General features: G+C 40.6%; 1 protein-coding gene across 1 annotated transcript in view; it reads left to right on the forward strand.

Annotated features, from left to right (window-relative positions):
- Window positions 1-19,924, forward strand: part of LOC147683931 (transient receptor potential cation channel subfamily V member 6-like) — a 176,561-nt gene that overhangs the window by 31,322 nt on the left and 125,315 nt on the right. Inside the window, exons 4-5 of the mRNA XM_086944922.1 lie at window positions 9,671-9,769; window positions 18,885-19,057. Of these exons, the coding sequence (XP_086801048.1) occupies window positions 9,671-9,769; window positions 18,885-19,057 (272 nt within the window). The remainder of the gene's footprint in view (window positions 1-9,670; window positions 9,770-18,884; window positions 19,058-19,924) is intronic.

Genomic DNA, 19,924 nt, shown 5'->3' on the forward strand with positions numbered 1-19,924 from the left:
CACCATGTGACTTAGGTGGGGCTTATTTAGAAATATGGCTTTGTTTCCTCTTTTAAATAACTATTCTGCAGGAACACTGTGTACCTCTTGGCATCAGAGTTATGGTTTGTGTACACCCTTAGGGCCCGGTTCCTGCCCCTAGGTTTACATTCCCTGTGGGAAGTAGTTTTAATATTTTTTAGAATTTGCAAAGATTCCCTGCAACAAATGTAGCTTACCAGGAGTGCTCACAAGGGAAAGTAGTTTTACTTGTGTAATTATACATGGTGTGCAACTACACAATACCTCCTTGGCTGTCTTCCGTGTCCCAGTCCCTATAAAGCAAGGTTGTGTCACCACTGAAGATAGATCTTGCCAATCCAAGTACTAGCAAAATGTATTTGCATAATGTCCTATTTCCTTGGTCCCTATCGCAGTCTCTTCATCTGAGATCCTGATAAAATGGGACCACAAGCTTTTTGTGCGCCTAGAACGATGTGTGTGGTCACTTCCTGCTGAGTGAAAAAGAGGCAGCTCTAAGATCTTCCAATCAACAAATGATCGATTTATGTGCCATATTATGCTGTTTGATGAGCATTTTGCATTCGGAGTGCAATATAGCTGAGAGGAAGAAAAGCCCTAAAAAAGAAGCTTTGTTCTGAGGATCTGAGACTTCAGCCTCAGAAAAGGATGCTGCAGGCCCTCACAGACGTTCCTTCCAGTGCTTTATTTAAGTAGTTTATTGTTTAAGCTGTCAATGCCCAGGTGTTCTAGCCCCCTCCAAGCATCATAGGGGGGCTGAACTGCCCGATTCAGATCGAGACACTGGCACTGAAGAAATGCAAGATCTGGGGAGTTTGGTGTGTACAGGGGGCTGATTTGACATATATGCTGTAGCATCTTTGATCAAACCATGCCTTCTTGGGCCCAAATCCTCCATCTGATGAGGATAACTTCTACCAGTTGAATAAGAGAAAAGAACCTGACAGACTACCTTTTTCATGGGGCTATCTGGAAGGTGCTTCCCAGGTAATGCCAAGGTGTAAAATGTCCAGTATTTTCCATTGTTCTTGCCAAGATATTATCTCTGTTCTAATTTTGCAGATACATTTCATTATATAGTTAAAGAACATTACTTTATTTATTCACGTATATAGCGCCTGAATTAACCCCCGAAGGGGTATCACTGCGATTCGGATGGACCGCATGGATATATTGCAGTTACAGCTGGATCAGGAACAGAAAAGAGTAGTCTTGAGCAGCTTCCTGAATTGCAAATGATCAGGGCATTGTCTCAAGGATATAGGGAGTTCGTTCCAATAACAGGGGCCAAGATGAGAGAAGGCCCTTCCTCCCAATCTAGCCCTCCTTACTCGAGGAACCACAAGAAGATGTTTGGAGCCCGAGGGAAGAGATCTAGAAGGTCGGTACGGTGTAAATTTCTCCGAGAGGTAGGTGGGGCCTAGATTAAAAAACGCCTTATGGATAGCGCAACAAATTTTGAATCTTACCCGTTGATGAATAGGAAGCCAATGAAGTTTCAAGTGAAGAGGGCGGGAAGCAGTCCTAGGAGGAGCATTGAGTACCAGTCGCGCCGCCGTATTCTGGACTACCTGCAGTCTGCTGAGCCAGGCCTCATTGGCGGAGATCAGCAGACTGTTACAGTAGTCCAGACGTCTTAATACAAGTGCCTGAGTCAGAGTTTTCCGGGTTGAGTCAGGAAGCAGAGGGAAGACTCGACGGAGCAAGCCCATTGTATGAAAACAGGAGACAGCTGTCTGAGCAGCATGTTCCTTCAGTGTAAGGGCTTGATCCAAACGGATACCCACATTCTTAACAGTAGATTTGGGGGCAGGATGGGAACCCAAATCGACCGGCCACCATTCAGGATTCCACAGAGAAGGGGCGTCTCCGAAGAGCAGAATCTCTGTTTTCCCCACATTGCACTGGAGGAAATTACTCTTCATCCAGTGTGAGAAAGCTCTCACACCAAAAGAGAAGGCTGACTGTACAGATGGAGTAAATTTGTCAAATGGAAAGTGCAGCTGGGTATCGTCGGCATAGGATATGGGGATAAACCCATGCGTCCTCAGGAGATTGGCCAAGGGAGCGACACACATGTTAAATAATGAGCCCTGAGGTACTCCCTTGGACAGTTCCATAGATGCCGAATGATACAGGCCTAAATTGACGGTCTGGGAGCGAGCAGATAGAAAGCTTGTCATCCACCGCAGGACAGATTTTCTTAGTCCAATCTCCTTTAGTCTGCTGAACAATATCCGATGTGACACCGTGCCGAACGCAGCAGATAGGTCCAACAGCACCAGGACCGTAGAATGGCCCTTATCTAGGGTCATCCTGAAGTTGTCCGTGACCACTAGCAGAGCTGATTCGGTGCTGTATTTGGGCCTAAAGCCGGACTGGGAAGAGTCTAAACAACCAGTAAGTTTGACATGGTTGGAGAGATGATTGTTAATATGTTTCTCCAGTAATTTGCTCGGAAACAGAAGGAGCGAAATGGGGCGGAGATTGGAAAGATCCGTCCAATGGACTTTAGTGTTCTTACGTATAGGCCCAACCTGTTCAGCCTTCCATTCTGACAGTAGATGGCCTTCTCTCAGGGAGAGGTTAAGGAGAGATTCAATCCAGGGGGATAATTGGTTGCCAAAGGATGTGACAACTTTGACCGGGATATGGTCCAGGGGGACCCTGATTTTATCTTATGAATCAGTAATTCAACCTCTGCTGATGTCAGTGTGGGGAAGCACTCTAACAACTGAGGAGTTGTCTGTTCTGGTTGGTCAGATACCATTGGGAACAGAGGCTGGTTTCCTGGCAAAACGATTTTTTCGTAGATAAGCTCTATTTTCTGCAAAATGTATAGAGCAATATCGTTACATAGCGTGTGCGTGGGTGCCTCAAAGTTTTCACAGGCCTTGGTGTTAATAAAGAACTGGAGAATATCATGCAGAATTTTAGGGGCATTACCAGGGGCTAATTGCGATGCTATATGAGTTTTCCGCGCAATTTTCATATTTTTATGATAACTGGACAGGGTGGTGAGAAACCGATCTTTGTCCTTTTCGTCATGACTAGTGCGCCAGCTTCTCTCATATTTCCTGCAGAGTTGTTTCTGTACTCACAGCTGAGGAGAGAACCAGGCTGTCTGTGGGCGTTTGGGATGGCTTGGGAGTGATGTTAGTGGTGCAATATGGTCAATAGCCATAGAAACAGCGGAGTTGTATTTAGCCAAGGCTTCCTCTATATTGTCAGATGCAATATTCTGAGGCATTGAAAAGGAGGCTAGAAAGCTCTCCGGGGAGACTTTCTGCCACTGCCTATGAGTGTGGAGTGTGACCGGTTTGGGGTTCTTCAACTCCATTGGGCCCTGGATGAAAAATTTGATTGACGAATGATCGGACCAGGTTAATTGTTGGGGGGCATTGGGGGGTTCACACTGAACCCTGGAGGAGTTAGAAAAAATTATATCTAGTGTGTGGTCAGCTATGTGGGTCGGGCCTTCATTGAGCTTTGATAAGCCCAAGAGGGCTAGGTCTGCCAGAAGTATCTGTGCATCATCATTGGAGGGGCATTCGCTATGAATATTAAAATCACCTAGTAGTAAAAAGTTACTGCATGCAATCACGTGGGGAGCTAGTAGTTCGGTAAGTTGTAGAGAGAATTCAGCTAGGGGTCCTGGAGGTCGATAGACTAGGGCCCCCTTCCAGCTAACTTGAGAGGAGATGTCTATCCTAAAGATTAGAACTTCTGTAGCAGCATTTCCGTGCTGATCCAGTGTGGTAAACCTTAATGCGGTCTTTATGCACAATGGTGATTCCACCCCCCACCTTTAATGGTCTGTCCAATCTGATAAACGTGTATCCTTCGGGTATACCTAACACTATGGAGGGAACAGAATGGTGCTTAAGCCAGGTTTCAGTCAGAAACCCCAGCTCAGGCTGTGCTGAGGACAGTAGATCCCAAAACTCAGTGGAATGCTTAGGTAGGGATCGGATGTTACATAGCAGGCTTTTTCATCATTTCCGAGGCCTATCTAAGGATGTGCCTATAGCATGGCTAGGGGAGATGGCAGGTTCAGGGGTATGAGTAGCAGCATTGAGGGGAAAACTGGAGACTCCCTTGTGAATCAGTATCGTCTCCGTGGAGTAAGCCTGGAACCGACAATAGCTTAATAGCTGGACTATCTTCTCAGGAAATTATCAAAAATAGAATGATCCCCAATTGACACCATGGATAAAGACATCCCCTATGTGCAAATCATATATAAAATGTGACCCATACTTTACCTCTTCATTCTAAATCCAAGCTTCTTCTTTGACCATGGAGCTGTGTGCTCACAGAGTACTTGAAGAGCTGCTGTGATCCAGAGCTGTACGACAGTCCTGAAAGTGAGGTAACATCACCTCAAATCTTCCCATTTGAGCTGGAGAGCTGAGGGCTGAGAGCCTGCCTGGCTGCTTGCTGAGAAGCAGCAAATTGTCTCGCAGGAGTTATCTGCCTAGGTGGAGACGTCAAGCTACCAAGTCCAGAGTGAGGCACGACCCAGGAAAAGCGGACTGCTGTGAGATTGTGCCCAGAGTTGACCTGAGTGTACGCTAGGGTCTCCTGGCATCCCTGTGCCACTAAGATAGCTAATATGAGTCTACAACACTCCAGTGTGCCCACTCCAGAGACAGCACAGACCAGAAGAACTGGGATGACTCTGCCTTTGCTGTACTTCAAAGACTGCAACCCTGCATCCTTGACAGAAGAAATTATTCACTCCCCATTGAGTAGTCGACCTGCCCAATCAGAGTGCCTACAATTGTGCCTCTACAGGTTTCATTTGTCTGAAGTGGAGAAAAGAAGATATGGCCACCTGAATGAGCCCATGTCACTGAGTGAGACTGCTTGCCCCATGTGGCTGTGGACTGAACACCTACACTTTGAGATCCTGAGTTCGCTTCCCCTTGGGTAACACCAATGCCTGACAAAAGATTGACTTGGGAACTCTAATACTTTTGTGAGATGTATTGCAACCTGCTTAAAAGAACTGCTGAGTCATAGTAAATGGGCTGACTTCCTGGTCAGAGAACTCAGGACAGCTGCTCAATTTCACAGCAATATGCCTGCACCTGTGCCAGAATCTAACGTCTCTAGAGCTTCTTTTTTGTGGTTCCCTATGTCGCATACATTTTATCCATTCCCTGTATTGCTGCATGGTTTATTATGTTTAGTATTAAATTATGGTGTGACTAAAGTACTTTTCTATGGGCTGGACATTTGCTTTTTGGGTCTATTCTTTGACTGCTTGACTTCAGAGTCTCTACCACCCACACTATCTATGAGGAATGATTTGAGCTGCTTATACTCACTACCCTGAGCGTCAAGTGAAGTAGGGGTGTACTTTAACCAATTTGCAGAGCCATAGTAGGACAAATCTCGGGGCACTAGAAGCAAACAACCTCAATCACTACAGTTGTGACCTAGTAGCTCTTCCTACTATATAGCCCCTGAACATGGTGTAAAACAGAGCCAACAAGTTTATACCATATACAACACAATCTCTGCTGAGAGATTTTAAAGCCTTGTCTTAGGAGATGCAGTCAGGGGCAGAATATATGTCCACAACACTTCTGAAGTCTACTGTCTATCACCCATCTCTATTTCCTTTATTTGCCTTTGCTTCAGCTGTGGCCTCTGGTTCCTCAACAGTACTTACATTTGAATACAATCCTGTACAGTCGATATTTCTCCTTCACTTAAGTATAATAGCATTAAAGCTCTTTGCACTAAATCATCTTCAGTCCATGTCAGAAGTCTACCTTCCAGGGATGGAGAAATAGCATGCAAATCTCTTGAGTCAGGTCTGCCCATCTTCCATTTCTCTTGGTCTCTTTTCCACACTTTACTTCTGGATCATCACTGAAAGGTACTGTCTCTATTGACTGGACATCCCCCTGTCCAAATAGAGGATGCACTCCTCCTTCAGTTGTGTTCCCTGAATCCTTTTCCCAGGGCCTGGTTGCACCCTGTTTCTGATCTGGCCAAAGGGGCTTCTTTATTTTTGTCACCTTTTCTTTCTCTGAGCTGGTTCCATTGGGAAATTCAGTGCAATTGGGCAGACGTTCTTTAGGTAGCTCACTGGTAGCCTCAGGGGCTTTGGTTCACCAAAGTGTTAACATCTCTCAGCATTTCCTTTGCGAAGATTTCCACTCTGTCCTGCTCCTCAAATATCTCCTTTACTTCCAGACAGTGTCTCAGGGTGGAGATTTTCAGATTGAAAGACTCAACTTTGAAGCCCAAGTTTGTTTTATGGAATTCACTCTTTCTAGTCAGGAAACTAGGTGACCAAGTACCCTTAAAGGTTTAACTCACCATTGGGCCCATTTTGAATCCTGGTGTTTATGTTCGGGATTTCAAACATCTTGTGTTCTGGGTAAGATTATAGAAATTCTCACACTTGGAGTATTTTTAGGTCTTGCTACATCTAATTTTAGAAGCCAGTGGGGGAGTTATCCAGGTCTTTTGAGACCTAGAACTGTCTTCAGTGGCTCCCTTGGCTTCTGAGGAAGCATTTCTTTCCAAATGCTAGTAATTTATTACCCAGTCCTTTCTTGGAACCCCTTCTGGTTCTAGAGAGTTCCTTCCCAAGATCTCTTCAGAATTTCACCATTCCCAGATTTTGGTTTTACTTATTTTTCATTACTTTCCTTTCTTGGCTCTTGGGTTGAGACTGCAATCATTAGATGTTTAAAGATTCTCAATTTTCTCTATTTTGAAAAGCTCCTTTTCATTAGACCAGTGCTATTTTTATCACTCATTGAATGGTAGTTCAGGGTCAGCTCTTAAATAGTGACTCATAGCTGTTGGGTGAAGTTGGCTATCTTTTGGACTGACCATCTACAAGGGCAACTCTACCAGGTTCAGTTCAGTATAGATCCACCAGAAAAGTTTATTCTTCCTGGAAATTGATCAAGGTGGCACCTGCAGCAGTTTGGTGTATTTGGTATCTTAAATATATCTTTCTATGTTTATCTAAAATGACACTGATGCTGCATCGATTGGCTTCTGCAATTCTTGTGTCTTTACTCTGTATTTCTTTATAATGATTGTGTACATCCTCACTATTCAAGGACTGGGACTGCAGATCAGGAGGTAATCACCTGGTTACCTACTGGTCCTGTCATCCTTGTCACAGTCCATAATTACTGCTCTCATTTCCCAATTGGGAGGGAACACCGGGCCAGTTGCTTTGTTTGGAAGTACAGTAGGTTATTTTGGTCATTGCCTCCGTTAAGGAGGTTCTCTGTGAGTGGGGCTTAATTCCAGATTACAATTACTCAGGGCTTTGACATGCAAAATATGTCTCCTGGGTGAGGCAAAACATAACTAGGTTTTGATTATGATGAGGAAGAACAGGATTCTGAGTTATTAAGCTTGCCGGAAAGTAACTAGGTCATGTGTAAAAGCTTACCTAAAGTGGATTCCTGCATGCTAACCTTTTCATTTTTTTAATTCATGGGGAAAATATATTCTTCTTTGGAAAGACCACCTACCCTACACCTAGTCAATTTGGGGGAAGTAGTTCCACAATCATGGCCTTTGGAAGTGTGCAGGAAGCGGTTACCACTTCTCACCTAATATATGTTTCTGGTTGACAGAGGCAAAAGAGGGAGTCATAATTCAATTCAACAACTTAAAGTTGGTGTAACCCATTTGACCACACAATAAGGAATAGGAATCGGTAACTAAAGTTAAGTGGGTTTATTACAAGTTAATAATCATTCCAATAAAAGCAAAAATCAAGGAAATGTCATAAACGTAAAGAATTATGACAAGCAAAATAAAGCACTGAAACAAATTCCGACTCAATAGCACAAAACATGCAATAATAACTATCGGAGTAATATAGAGGCCAATTATTTGGAATCAGTGTTCCTTTAAGAAACTCCAATTCTCCTTCCTAAACATGAATAAGGTCTCAAGTCCTCTAATCAGGCTCTACGTCTAGAATGAGGATGGTTTAGAATATAAGGTCTCAAAGGAGTCGGGAATAGAGGAAGGGAGATATCAGCATGAGTGAAGACTCTAACAGAAGTCTAAAAAGGGAAATCAGTGTTTAGTATAAAGCTACACACACGCAAGGACAGAAGGAAAAGTAGAGGTCTGTACCTCTCAAAGTACATAGAAATCTGTCTTGCAGTCTAGTGTTATGAATAATAATTAAAACCAAAAAGTTTCAGGAGTATACATATCTCTATAAACGTCACCAAAAAAACAATTTCCTCTCTTTCTCACAGTGTGCATCTGCAACATCAGTTGGTTTTCCCATCCCTCAGAGCTCAAACGACCAAGGTAACCATGGGCACCCTCGTTCCTGATAGGCCTCAATTTCTCTAATACTGAGTACTCCTTTCTCTAGCTATGAAATCACAAAAACGCAACTGCAAAGGAAAAGAACATGCAGAGCAAGGGAAAGTACATTTCATGTTAAGAAATTAAGGCCTAGTGAAGCTAACTTTAGCTAAACATTTTCAATGTGCATTTCGAATACATGATTATGTGTGCACGTCTAACTTCCAAAAACTGCAAACGAATATTGTGTTCAATAGGATTCAACTAAATGCAATAAAACTTGAGTAGTAAGTATAAGTATTAATGAGAACTACATGTTTTCATGGTTAAACTAAAAATTAATGTGCACCATTCATGAGTCTCTAGTTTTCTACAGTGAATACACTTCATGAGTACAGTTGAATGCTTCACTTCATGTTAATAAAGTTAGGCATGCAGAGTATATGTGAAAACAACGTTTCTGTGACGTGTAAGGGTTGAGCTAAAATAAAACGGCTCCACCTTGAAAAGGATTTTCTTCTCAGGTGTACATTTAAAGAAGAAAAAGAAAGTGCCAATTAATAGTTTGTTAATACCCACAAACTCATGAGTTTATGAGTGCCTAACACATTTCCAAGGCATTCAGAGAAGGACATTTTCCTCTCTCCCTGAGAGCATATTTAAAATTAAGTAAAACTACTTAGTGTAATATTATGGGAGAGTAAATAGATTTACAAATGTAAAAATATTTTGTGAATTGGAAAAGGGAATTTTCACTTAGAAATGTCATGACTAGTTCATCATCTAAGTGACTTATGTGTACACAAAGAATCCCATGAGTATTCGAAAAAAAATGTACATCAGTCATTGATTTCCAAGAATACAACAATTTACAGCATTGACTTGTACAAATGAACTACTATATGGAACCCATCTATGAATAAATCCTGAAGAATTAGACATTAACATAATTTACTTTTTATCCCCACACAGGTAATACCCCCATCTTAATGAGAATGTTGCCTCCACCTTTTTACCCTGCAAATGAAGTTAGGCTTGCCTTTTGCTACCTTTTACTGGAGTACATCCTTGTGTGTTTATCCTTTTTGAATATTTCGAACACGTGAGGTTAGGTATTGTTGCCACATATGGATGACTATGGAATTTGGAACAAGGAACCAGTTATATCTTGCATAACTTGGTATAATATATAGATGTTTCACAATATTTTCAAACATTCTTAAAAGAAAAGGAACATAATATTGTATATTTATATGTATGTTGAAAAAAATGGCAATGTGTTATTACATTGATTTTCCAATCTGATAAATCATTTACCTTTTATTTCAAACAGGGGAGTTTCCATTGTCGTTTGCAGCATGTGTTGGAAATGAAGAAATAACAAAAGTTCTCTTTCAGCACAATGCACGCGTGGATGCTCAAGACTCCTTAGGTAACTGCATTCTCAATTAATGTACTTCATATTGTATGTATTTGTTCGTTAGGCAGTACCTTTGGATTCACTGGATAGTTTGCCTCCAGAATGTTTCGCTGAGTGTGAATTTGTGAATCATGGCAATCCCAGCAGCACCTTTTAAGTCTCTCTCTTTAATTGATGATGACTTGACTGATCATAGTATTTCTCAGTAATCAAAGACAACTCCAAATTGAAACCTCATGTTGCTTTGCCCAGATCTCTAACCAAAAGCAGATGTTACTGCCATGTTACTGCCATGTTCCATTGCTTTGCCCAGGAACATATTATCAGTTCTTGTGAAATCATTGTTCAATCATAGTTGTAGTAGGCCTTTGCCTGTGAAATATGAAAGAATAACTTCAACCTGAAACCTAAAATTTCTAATAATGATGAGTACTCCTGTTTCTACCAATGACACATAGATTCACCACACATGGCCTGTACAGGTTTTTGCCATGTTCATAACAAATGCTGAATTCACATTTGCACTTCAAACCCTGTCCAGATGATGAAATAATGTGCAAAACACAGTTTTCTGAAGAGTTCGTATAAGGGTGGTTTCATAAGGGTGAATTGAGGTCTACAGGTCTAGAACTGAACCAGAACGTGGGTCAGAACAGGTTTTCAAAGTTCGGATCCATCAGACCGACTTTGGCACTCAATTCTATCTATTACACCTTGAGCCCTGATCATCTCTTTAGCAGTGATGCTGCAGCGTGAATTCACATTGTTGGTACATAAAAGTAAGCAGGAACTCATCTCCGTTATGCAGCCAAGGGTCCTAAACAGCTATGCAGAGTGGAATACTGTGTTTCACAACAGGAGCAGTGCACAGACCTATACATCTGCCGTTTGTTGTAGTGACAATAATACAAGGTCTATTCTCATTTGTATTTAACAAACAGTCTAAATTACTTTTTTGACTTTGGTCCTTCAACAGTCCTGAAGTGTAGTAAATACATTTTTAAAGTGATTTGAGAATGACATTTTGCAGGACTGAGGCCCACTAGAAAAAGCAGCTCCACATGGTCTGGTTCATCCAAAGACATAACAAACTCTAAAAACTGCAGCTGACCCTTGGTTCAGCACCTCAATCCCCATTCAATGAATGTAAATGTCCTGTGTATTACACCTCATAAGTCCGCCGCAGTTGGGCTCCACTGGAATCCAGACAAGAAATTTTAAGAAAATGTAAGGTGCACCAGGAAGGAGTCCAAACCTTAATAAGGAAGCCCTTTACGTTTTTTTTATTCTTTATAATAAAGCATGCAGTCAGACATCAGCCAACGCGTTTCGTACGCCGCGTACCAGCCTTCTACATTTCCAAGACCTTATAGATAGTTTGGGTTGGAATCGATCGACTGGAACTCTGACTGTGATGTCTCCAGAAGGGATTCCCTGTGATATATTTTCTGTATCACACAACGAAATGACCCTCTAAAACTACCGATAGAAACTGCTGTAACCACTATCAATATTTTGGAACTCTTACTGAGGGGTTTCCAGTAGGTATTCAACTAATATCACTCCGTGATTTGAATCCGATAGCACCAATGCCAATTACCAATATTGCCCTGAAAAAGTTATTTTGTAAAGAACGAAACGCGTTGGCTGATGTCTGACTGCATGCTTTATTATAAAGAATAAAAGAAACTTAAAGGACTTCCTTATTAACGTTTGGACTCCTTTCTGGGTGCACCTTCAATTTTCTTAACATTTTCATCCAAAGACATGTACAAGCTAAAGATTTCCAGAAACTGAGAAAGTATTTAAAGGTTGAATCAAAATGCTTGTATTTTCAATTATGAAGTTAGGACCTGCTCTAAGGAATGCTTTATCTGCAATACATACACATTAGAATTGCTTCAGGTTAGGTACTGCTAAATTGCAAATGGAGAGTTGTTGCAATGTGTTCCAGATAACCAATTCTTAAAACCAGACTGCCTTTGACACTATATCTGCTGCAGCTTGTATATGGGAACCTTGGGAAGTTGAGATTAGTACTGTTCCAATAATCCCATAAGCAGAAATGTGGCGTTCATGCCAATAACATAGGAGGTAATAAGGAACATTGCAAGAAATAGTAGATCATAAGTATGGAAAAATCATGAGGTGATATAATTAGGTATCCCATGGCACTTTATGGCCGCCCATGAGACTCACACTTGTTGGCAGAGCTGGCGCTATGCATGGTTTCATTGTGCCTGACCACAAAACAAGTCTCAATGCAATTACAAGTTGCCTTTGATATAATCTCTCTTTCTTTTCTGGTATTACTTTTAAGACTGTTTCTGGACATCAGCCTCTAACCTGGGTGGAGGTGGACCAAAACGATTCACTATTAGATCTGCATCCCTCCTACGTTGCAGTAGTCTCTGAATGTTATCTTTGTACTTCAAAAAATGGACATGATGAGAGTTTAAAAGGGCGATGTAAGGAGGCATATATATCGAAAAGAGCAGAAACATGGATGATTCCATGAGGCGTTCCACAGGGAAGAGGTTGGGTTCTGGAGCTGCACAATGTAATGGCTACCAACTTGCTCCTGTCTATCTTAATCAAACTAATTCAGCCTCTATCCATCAATGCAAATCTCGATATTGCTGAACAGTAAAGATAATCTCACCATCCCTTTCTTTATCCATCATGGCACACCAAAGAACCAAATTCAACAAAAAAGATCAACAGTGGGTTACCTCTCTTTCGTAGACCTTTCTCATAGACTCATCAGGCTTTCCAACTCAGTCCAGCCTACCTCAGATGTCATCATGTTTCTTGACAAATGCAACTGTGCCACAGAATCAGATGGGTCTGAATGCACCATTCAATACACATTCAGGCAAAAACTTAAAGCATCAGTATCATGGTATTCACAAACACTCTCAAAGATCAACAATTCCATTCAAATGCAAGAAAACAAGTGGAAATGGGTCAAAACTTCTGACAACCTCCACAAACCCAAAACACTCAACATTCAGCTTCCTCATTACCACAGTCAGTCACCTTATACAAGACCACCATTTCCAAGGCAAACAACAGATGTAAGCCCCTCTTGATGGCAGTTAAGCTCTCCTTTAATTCCATGCTGGACCCACCTATCAGACATTCAATTGACTAATGTCATGATATCAATCACCTCTCTACTGGGAAGATATTGAAGTATGAACCAACCATGACACCATGAAACAGCCAATCGTACTCCTTCTAATCCTTCTACTGCTTCACCCTAAAGCCAACATCCTTATACCTCCTCTCAAACACCGACCCGCCAACATCTTCAGCTGTCTCGAAGCCCCCTCTTGAAAATATGTCATTCTTCCATCATCCATTGTGTAATCCCTCCATGGAACTGTCCACAAACATCTGCTCAAGATCGCCAACAGCTTCTTCAGACAAGAAAACTTCAACACTCTCAAAACATGACAAATTCTCCCCATGCTGGAAGAGCCAATCCTATCCCAGAAGGCCTACTCAATGAGTGGCCTATCACCCTCCAACCCAACAGGCTATCTTCATTAGCATAAGAACAACATTTATAAGCTGTTAAGAAAACACCAACCTATCTCTAGATCTTGCTGCACCAGAGAGATTCACACCCTTCGGAAAGTCTATGACTTCCTGATTGCCAGCAAGAATGACTCCTGCCTTTTGATCCTACTTGACCTTTCTGCATCCTTTGACACAGTTGAGCACCTAGAAAGAATCCACTTGCTGCAGACAATTATGGCCTTCTCTGATATGGTTTTCCAGTAGTTCATATTCTACACCAACAGGGACCAATTTGTCTGGATAGGAACTTCAAAATTCCAGCCACAGTCTACCTCCACGTATTCATTGCGCTCCGTATAATTTTCAAACTCTGTACGAAATCCCTGGGCACGCTACTTATCAAAAACCGCATCATGCACTGATGAAACCCAAAGATTTACTCAATACCTGCTTCAATCTCATTAAGAATTGGATGTCCTGCACCTACTTAGAACTAGGGCAGGACCAAGACAGAGTTTGTGCTCTTCCCCAATAGTAACAAAAAGTCACTAATTTAAAACTGGATCACTAAAATGAGCTTAGGTTCATCCTTCAGTTGTTGCCTCAGACAAAACCACTTAGTTTTATCCCCGACACAGACCTCTCCTTCAAAGAACAAATTGCCAAGAAATTCAAGATAGCATGTTATCTACTCTCTTGCCAGAAGAAAATGGAACCCTACCTACTAGAAACCTACTTCAGAGTTATAGTACAAGCCTCAGTTCATTTGCCCATAAAGTCAACACCATGCTGTACAGTCTCAACATCGTAATGGGGTTCCTGAAAGGCCCCCAACAAGTGGCGCAGTCCCATCATAGGCTATTTAAAGTTCCAACATATCACTCTAACCCGGTCTGCCTTCAAAGCCCTCCTCATCTTCAGGCTTAGTGGCATCAACATAAAAGGTCTCCGAAACCAGAACCTCTATGTACCTAGCAGAGAACTTAACTACCGCAGGTGTGCAGTGATACACCAGAAGCCAGTACATTGCCTGACTGGTAACTAAAATCCTCAGAAAATAGAAAACAAGAAGGGAAGTCTTTTCCTTATATGCTTCAAACATCTGGAACACCAACCCCATCAATATCAGAATTGCTGCAACCTTTCAAATAATTTAACAGGAGCTTGAGACAGACAACCTGAGAGAACATTACATATCAACAAGTTACGATTGACCAGTCACAAGAATTGTGCTTCATTGTAAATGGTTCTGAATTGTTCCTAAGAGATCCTGACTTTGTTCAACTCTACATTGTTCTCTATATAGGTGGGCACAAATGTTTATACATACATGCACTCAACCCTAATAATCCCTACTATCCCTGTTATGCTGGGAGTCAATGTTTGAATGGGTTCAATTGTTGCAGTTCGTCTGTCTGTAAGAGAAAAACTTTTCAGTGAATTTGTGAACCTAACCAAAGACTTTTATATGTAGTAAGGCAATGTTTTCACAACTCCTTTGCCAGGTAAAGCTCTGATCAATAAACTATAGATCTCCTTTAAAGCATTCTTGTTTTATCTTTTGGTAGAATGTGCCATAGTTAAAATGGATCAACAAATCCCAAAATATCTTGAAAATGTCTTGACAACCTACCAAAAAATCTTTATGGAACCATTTAAATCCAAGTTATTAGTGGGAAACATTTCATGTTAATTTACTGATAAATGTTAGAATTCATGAATGACAAGATCGGACATTCAGTTGTGAATGGTGTACATCCTTTGTTCAAAACATGAAAAACTTTAGGTGGTCCGCATGGGAGGTTCGGCTGATCAAAAATGAATCACTGGCATAATATTGGAAACACAAATATCATGTAGACAGAATATTGTGTCAAAAATATCAAGGACCAAAAAACTGAGAAGGTAAGTGCAAATAGAGAAGTATAGATTTACTATTCTTAACTGCACATCTAGGTACCTTGAAGATATATATATCCTCAAGGTACATATATGTGGAGTTATATATAGTAAAACTTTACTTACCTGTAGAAACGTACATTCACAATATTTTTGTCTCTGATATTATTGACACGACATTTGTGTTTTTGATATTCTACATAAATAACATCAAAAATATTTCATATGGACTTTCACCTGCAGCCAAAATTAGTGCCATCGGGTGAGGCTTCTGAGAATGTTCAAATAGGGTTCCATATCTCTGAATGTTCTTGATAGGAGTTTGTGGTGAAGAGACATGTTGAAGACAAATTGGTTCTGATGAGATATTGTGCCACCTGGTGGCTAATGGATGATGTGCTGGTATCAAATCTGGCCAGAGCCTTCTCTTTGTCATTCCTCCCTCTTTAGGACAGCTGAAGGATGAGAATGGCCACTCATTGATCAAGTGAACCTAAATAGAGCTATAAGATCTTTTAATTCAATGCAGGAGATTTTGTTGCATAGTATTTCAGGGGCCTGACTTTTCTGTTAGTAGGGAAAGGTATGGCTGAAGGCTGGGAAGATTTTAAAAGAAACTATTTTAGTGCAGTTCTTATCTCACAGAAGTCTCCTTTTCTTGGTAACACATGCTTGCCCTTTGTTCCCCCATCACTTTATTTCAAAGGAAATGTCATTGCTGAGTCCGAGCAGGTGCAGCTGTAAGATTCAGCTCTTGTGTCTAGTACAACAACACCAAAGCCTATGTTAATTAGCTTAGTAATTTCACACAGTCTGCATTGAGTTATTGTGGTATTCTAGGAAGAGATGGACCAGGATGTGTCTGCTAGGTTACCTGAAGTAATGTAACACTTTTGAAAACACAAGAGTAATCACTTATTAGCACTGTTTCTTTATGCTAAGATTAGACCCCGGAACCCTACTAACAGCATCTACGTCTTAAACAAGAATACCACAATTTAGCAATGAAAATGTCATCATGTTAGTAAAGTAAATTCATCAAATAACACCCAGTGGCATAACAAAACTTGAGGGGGGCCTGCAAAGTACACTGAGGTGGCCCCCTTCCCTGGCCCACCACCTAGCACTTTTGCTGAGGGGGGCCTAGGAGCTCGGGCCCCACCACACCGGGGTGACTACGGGAGCCTATATTACGCCAGTGAGAACACCACACTGGCTCTTAATTATAATCTGTACTGCAACAAAAGAACTATTTGCTGCCCCATCACCAAAACTTTACAGGAATGCAAGTGATACAATTAAAAAATCCACAAAATGGACTGGGTATGAAAAACAACCCATTGATGTAATGGCAAAGCATGACAAACACATGAACACTGGCATCTAAAAGGCTATGACCCAAAGATCAGTCTCTCTTCCTGTACTACTTGTTTTCATAACTAGTACAATTGTAGTGGTAAGAATAATTGGGTTGTACATTTGTATCTAGTGATTAGTAAACATAAATGTTATCATAAAGCAGGTGGGTTCTCACAAACAATTAATCTTGCTACCAAAAGGGACACAGAAGACCTAAACAAAAGGATAACTCCCAACAAGGTGTACTTGTAGCACATCATTCATAAGTCCTATGTAGCTGACATGTATACAGTATAGTTGTATGAATTACGTTAGTCAAAATAGTGGTTTGTGGTTTAATTTTTTCTTCTTTATTGTGGATAAACGATTTGTCTTTGATAGTAAAAATTGGTAGCCCTAAAAATGAGAACCGCAATGAACACGTTTCGTCTGTTACACTGGACTTTTTCAGGGCATCAGACTTGTGGGGAATTCCATCAAACCTTTCTTGTTAGTGGAATCAACTAACAACACAAAGTCCTGAAATTAGTAAGTTAGGTTTCAACATTGCTTGTGGGTATTTTTGTAGGTCTGTATAGGTATTGCTTTGCTGATCATCACAACACTGCCCTCCAGCTCAATCTAAAATCTGGGTCATCCTCAATTCACAGTGCCATTTATTCGGCAAATAAACAAAGGGACCCAAAATATTTTTTCCACCTTTTCCTCGTTCGAATGATCATGACCTTCTGCTAACTCACCACAAATGAGCCTTGTTCTTCAAGTTGCCCAACACACATTGACTCCTACAATAAAGCCAAAAGGGATCTTCCTGACAAAGTCGGAAATCAGGCACAGAAGAGTTCCTCATCTTTAAAATAACTGCCCACATCTTCCCTTCATTGATGCACCTACACTGAAGTCAAGGAGAGGATCAAATTTAAAGCCCCTTTGATCTTGTGCCCAAGATACAGCACGTCACTCAAGTATTTGTCTAAATTTCTTTGCCAATGTCATCTAATCGGATGTCTGTGGTCAGCCTCTTAAAATCATAAGTAACTGTATACCTGACTATTGTCGCTCACTTTTGTGGGCTTTAGAATGTAGCACAATTATTTGAAGACCTACCTCTCTTGCCAAGCCTGTGGTATGTAATCTGTGTGTCTTCCATCTAAGTTGCTCCATCTCCGTCATACAGTCCTCAGTCTATTAGTACTAAAACGGGAATGCGACTCAATGAGGTTGTATGGCATAATATCATTGAGAAAAATATTGCCTGACTTAATTATTATGTCTTAAATATTGTTTACAAATATATTGTCCAATTGGGTGCAGAGTTTAAATTATTACCACCAATGGGGTAATATTTTTGCAGAACGATAACAACAATAGAGAGTGAGAAGAGAGCCCGCTCGCCTTCCCTCATAAATACACACAAAAAAGAAAAGTGAACACACTACCATATTCTGTGTGTCTGCTTGAGATGTGAAAAAAATGTTTAGGTTTTCCTAAAAGACCCCCCCACCCACCAATGTAGTTGGTGGCATGCTTCATCACTGAGGTCTCACCTGAGACACCCAGCAAATCAACGGTGTGCTACAATGCCTGATTCCGGCACAGCAGGTTTGTTTGGTGATTCTTAAGTGAAAAAAGAGGTGATTTAAAATGGCCTCCAAGTTACCAGCCAGTAAGGAATATTTGAACATGCTAACCTTGGGCAAAATTTAAAAGCAGTAGTAGAGGTGCTTCGAGAAAGCAACAAACGCTCACATTCTCAGTCTCGGTCGACATGTTTCATCCATAATGTCTAAATGCCCTTTGGTTCAGTATGGCTTTCTTCAGGACCAGTGTCGCATGCGGGCAGTGGCATGCGACATTCAGTTCAAAGCTTCTAACTTACAGATATGTGAAGGACATCTCTAGCCGACAAACAGAGTATGGTAGTGTGCTTACTTTTCCGTGTTGAGTAAAAATTATGTATACAATATTTAATGCACAGTATTTTGGTACCGTACCCTCAAGGGTACATGCTAAGTAGCATTTAGGTTGCCAAGGGATTCCCTCAGCCTGTCCTCACACAAAAGAGACATGAGTGGCAATGCTAAGAAAATATCAATAGTGTTTTCGCAGAATATGGGAGTAGGACTAGTAATTTCCAGTCTACCTACATATCTCCCACCTCCACTCCAATGGCCATACAAATATCAAACTAAAAAAATGAAGCAAACATTTAAATAAGGAATCACCTGGTTATCTACATCAAGTAATTACATAATTGAACAGTTCATATTGCACTTGCAGTGAAATATATATCACAAATGAAATTTGATGTTTGCTCCAAATTGCTATTTTTCAATGATTGTAGGAAACACTGTATTCCATGTACTGACTCTGCAGCCAGATAAAAAAATTGTCTGTCGCATGTATGACATGATAATAGGACTTGTGCCAGAAAAGACTTGCCAGATTGTGGAAAAGCTTAAAAACAATGATGGCTTCACCCCACTGAAGACAGCAGCTCACGAAGGAGATATCACTGTGAGTGTCCAACATCTGTTCATTTTTGCAATTAAGTAATATATGATTAACTGAAACATGTCACTTTATCTTGTATTGATGCAAGCCCCTTTAAGTGTTTGATTAATGTGACAAGATTGTTTAGTAGGGCAGCAAGCTCACGTGACATAGTTGATTGTGTTTGTCATTTCATTTCAATTGATGTTATGTGAACATTGTTGATAATATCTGAGGGGAGTAATGGGAACATTCCTAAATTTGCCTTTTAGTTACTGAACTCCACACACATTTTGGATTTGTTTACTTAAATTTACAATTCATAACAGATAAATAAAAATGTATAAAGTGACATAAAATAAGTTATACCACAAGAAAATTTGCACTAAACTTAGTTATTGAGAAAAATTGCAAAGATAAAACCCTGTGTTCACAGTACAGCTCCACCATCAGCAATTAATTTACAGCAACATTAAATGTTACGTTAAGGTGACAGGGCTTTACACGTTTATGGGGTACAAGAAGTAAAAAAAATGAATTGGCATAACTAAAATTAATTATTTAACAATAATAACTTCAGAATTACAGACCATCACATAGAGAAGCATTAATAATGTAAGTTAACATGCAATATATACTTATCAAATGCAAGCACAGCAAGGTAGACATGAAAAATTCAGATTCACTGCATAGAAGTTATTAACTTAAGGTAGCTGTATGATTAAGGAATGTTGATTAATCATGCAAAGGTTGACAGAGAGGGCAATTCCCTTTTGTAGACAAGAGAGAGAGAGTCTGTGAGCAATCTTGAAAGAGTGTTCTCTACAAACTCTTGAGAGAAAGCAGAAAGTAGAGCGGTCTACTAAGGTTTTGAAAGCAAAGTTATAATAG

Source organism: Lissotriton vulgaris, chromosome 11 (assembly GCF_964263255.1).
Source record: "Lissotriton vulgaris chromosome 11, aLisVul1.2, whole genome shotgun sequence".
Classification (NCBI taxonomy): domain Eukaryota; kingdom Metazoa; phylum Chordata; class Amphibia; order Caudata; family Salamandridae; genus Lissotriton; species Lissotriton vulgaris.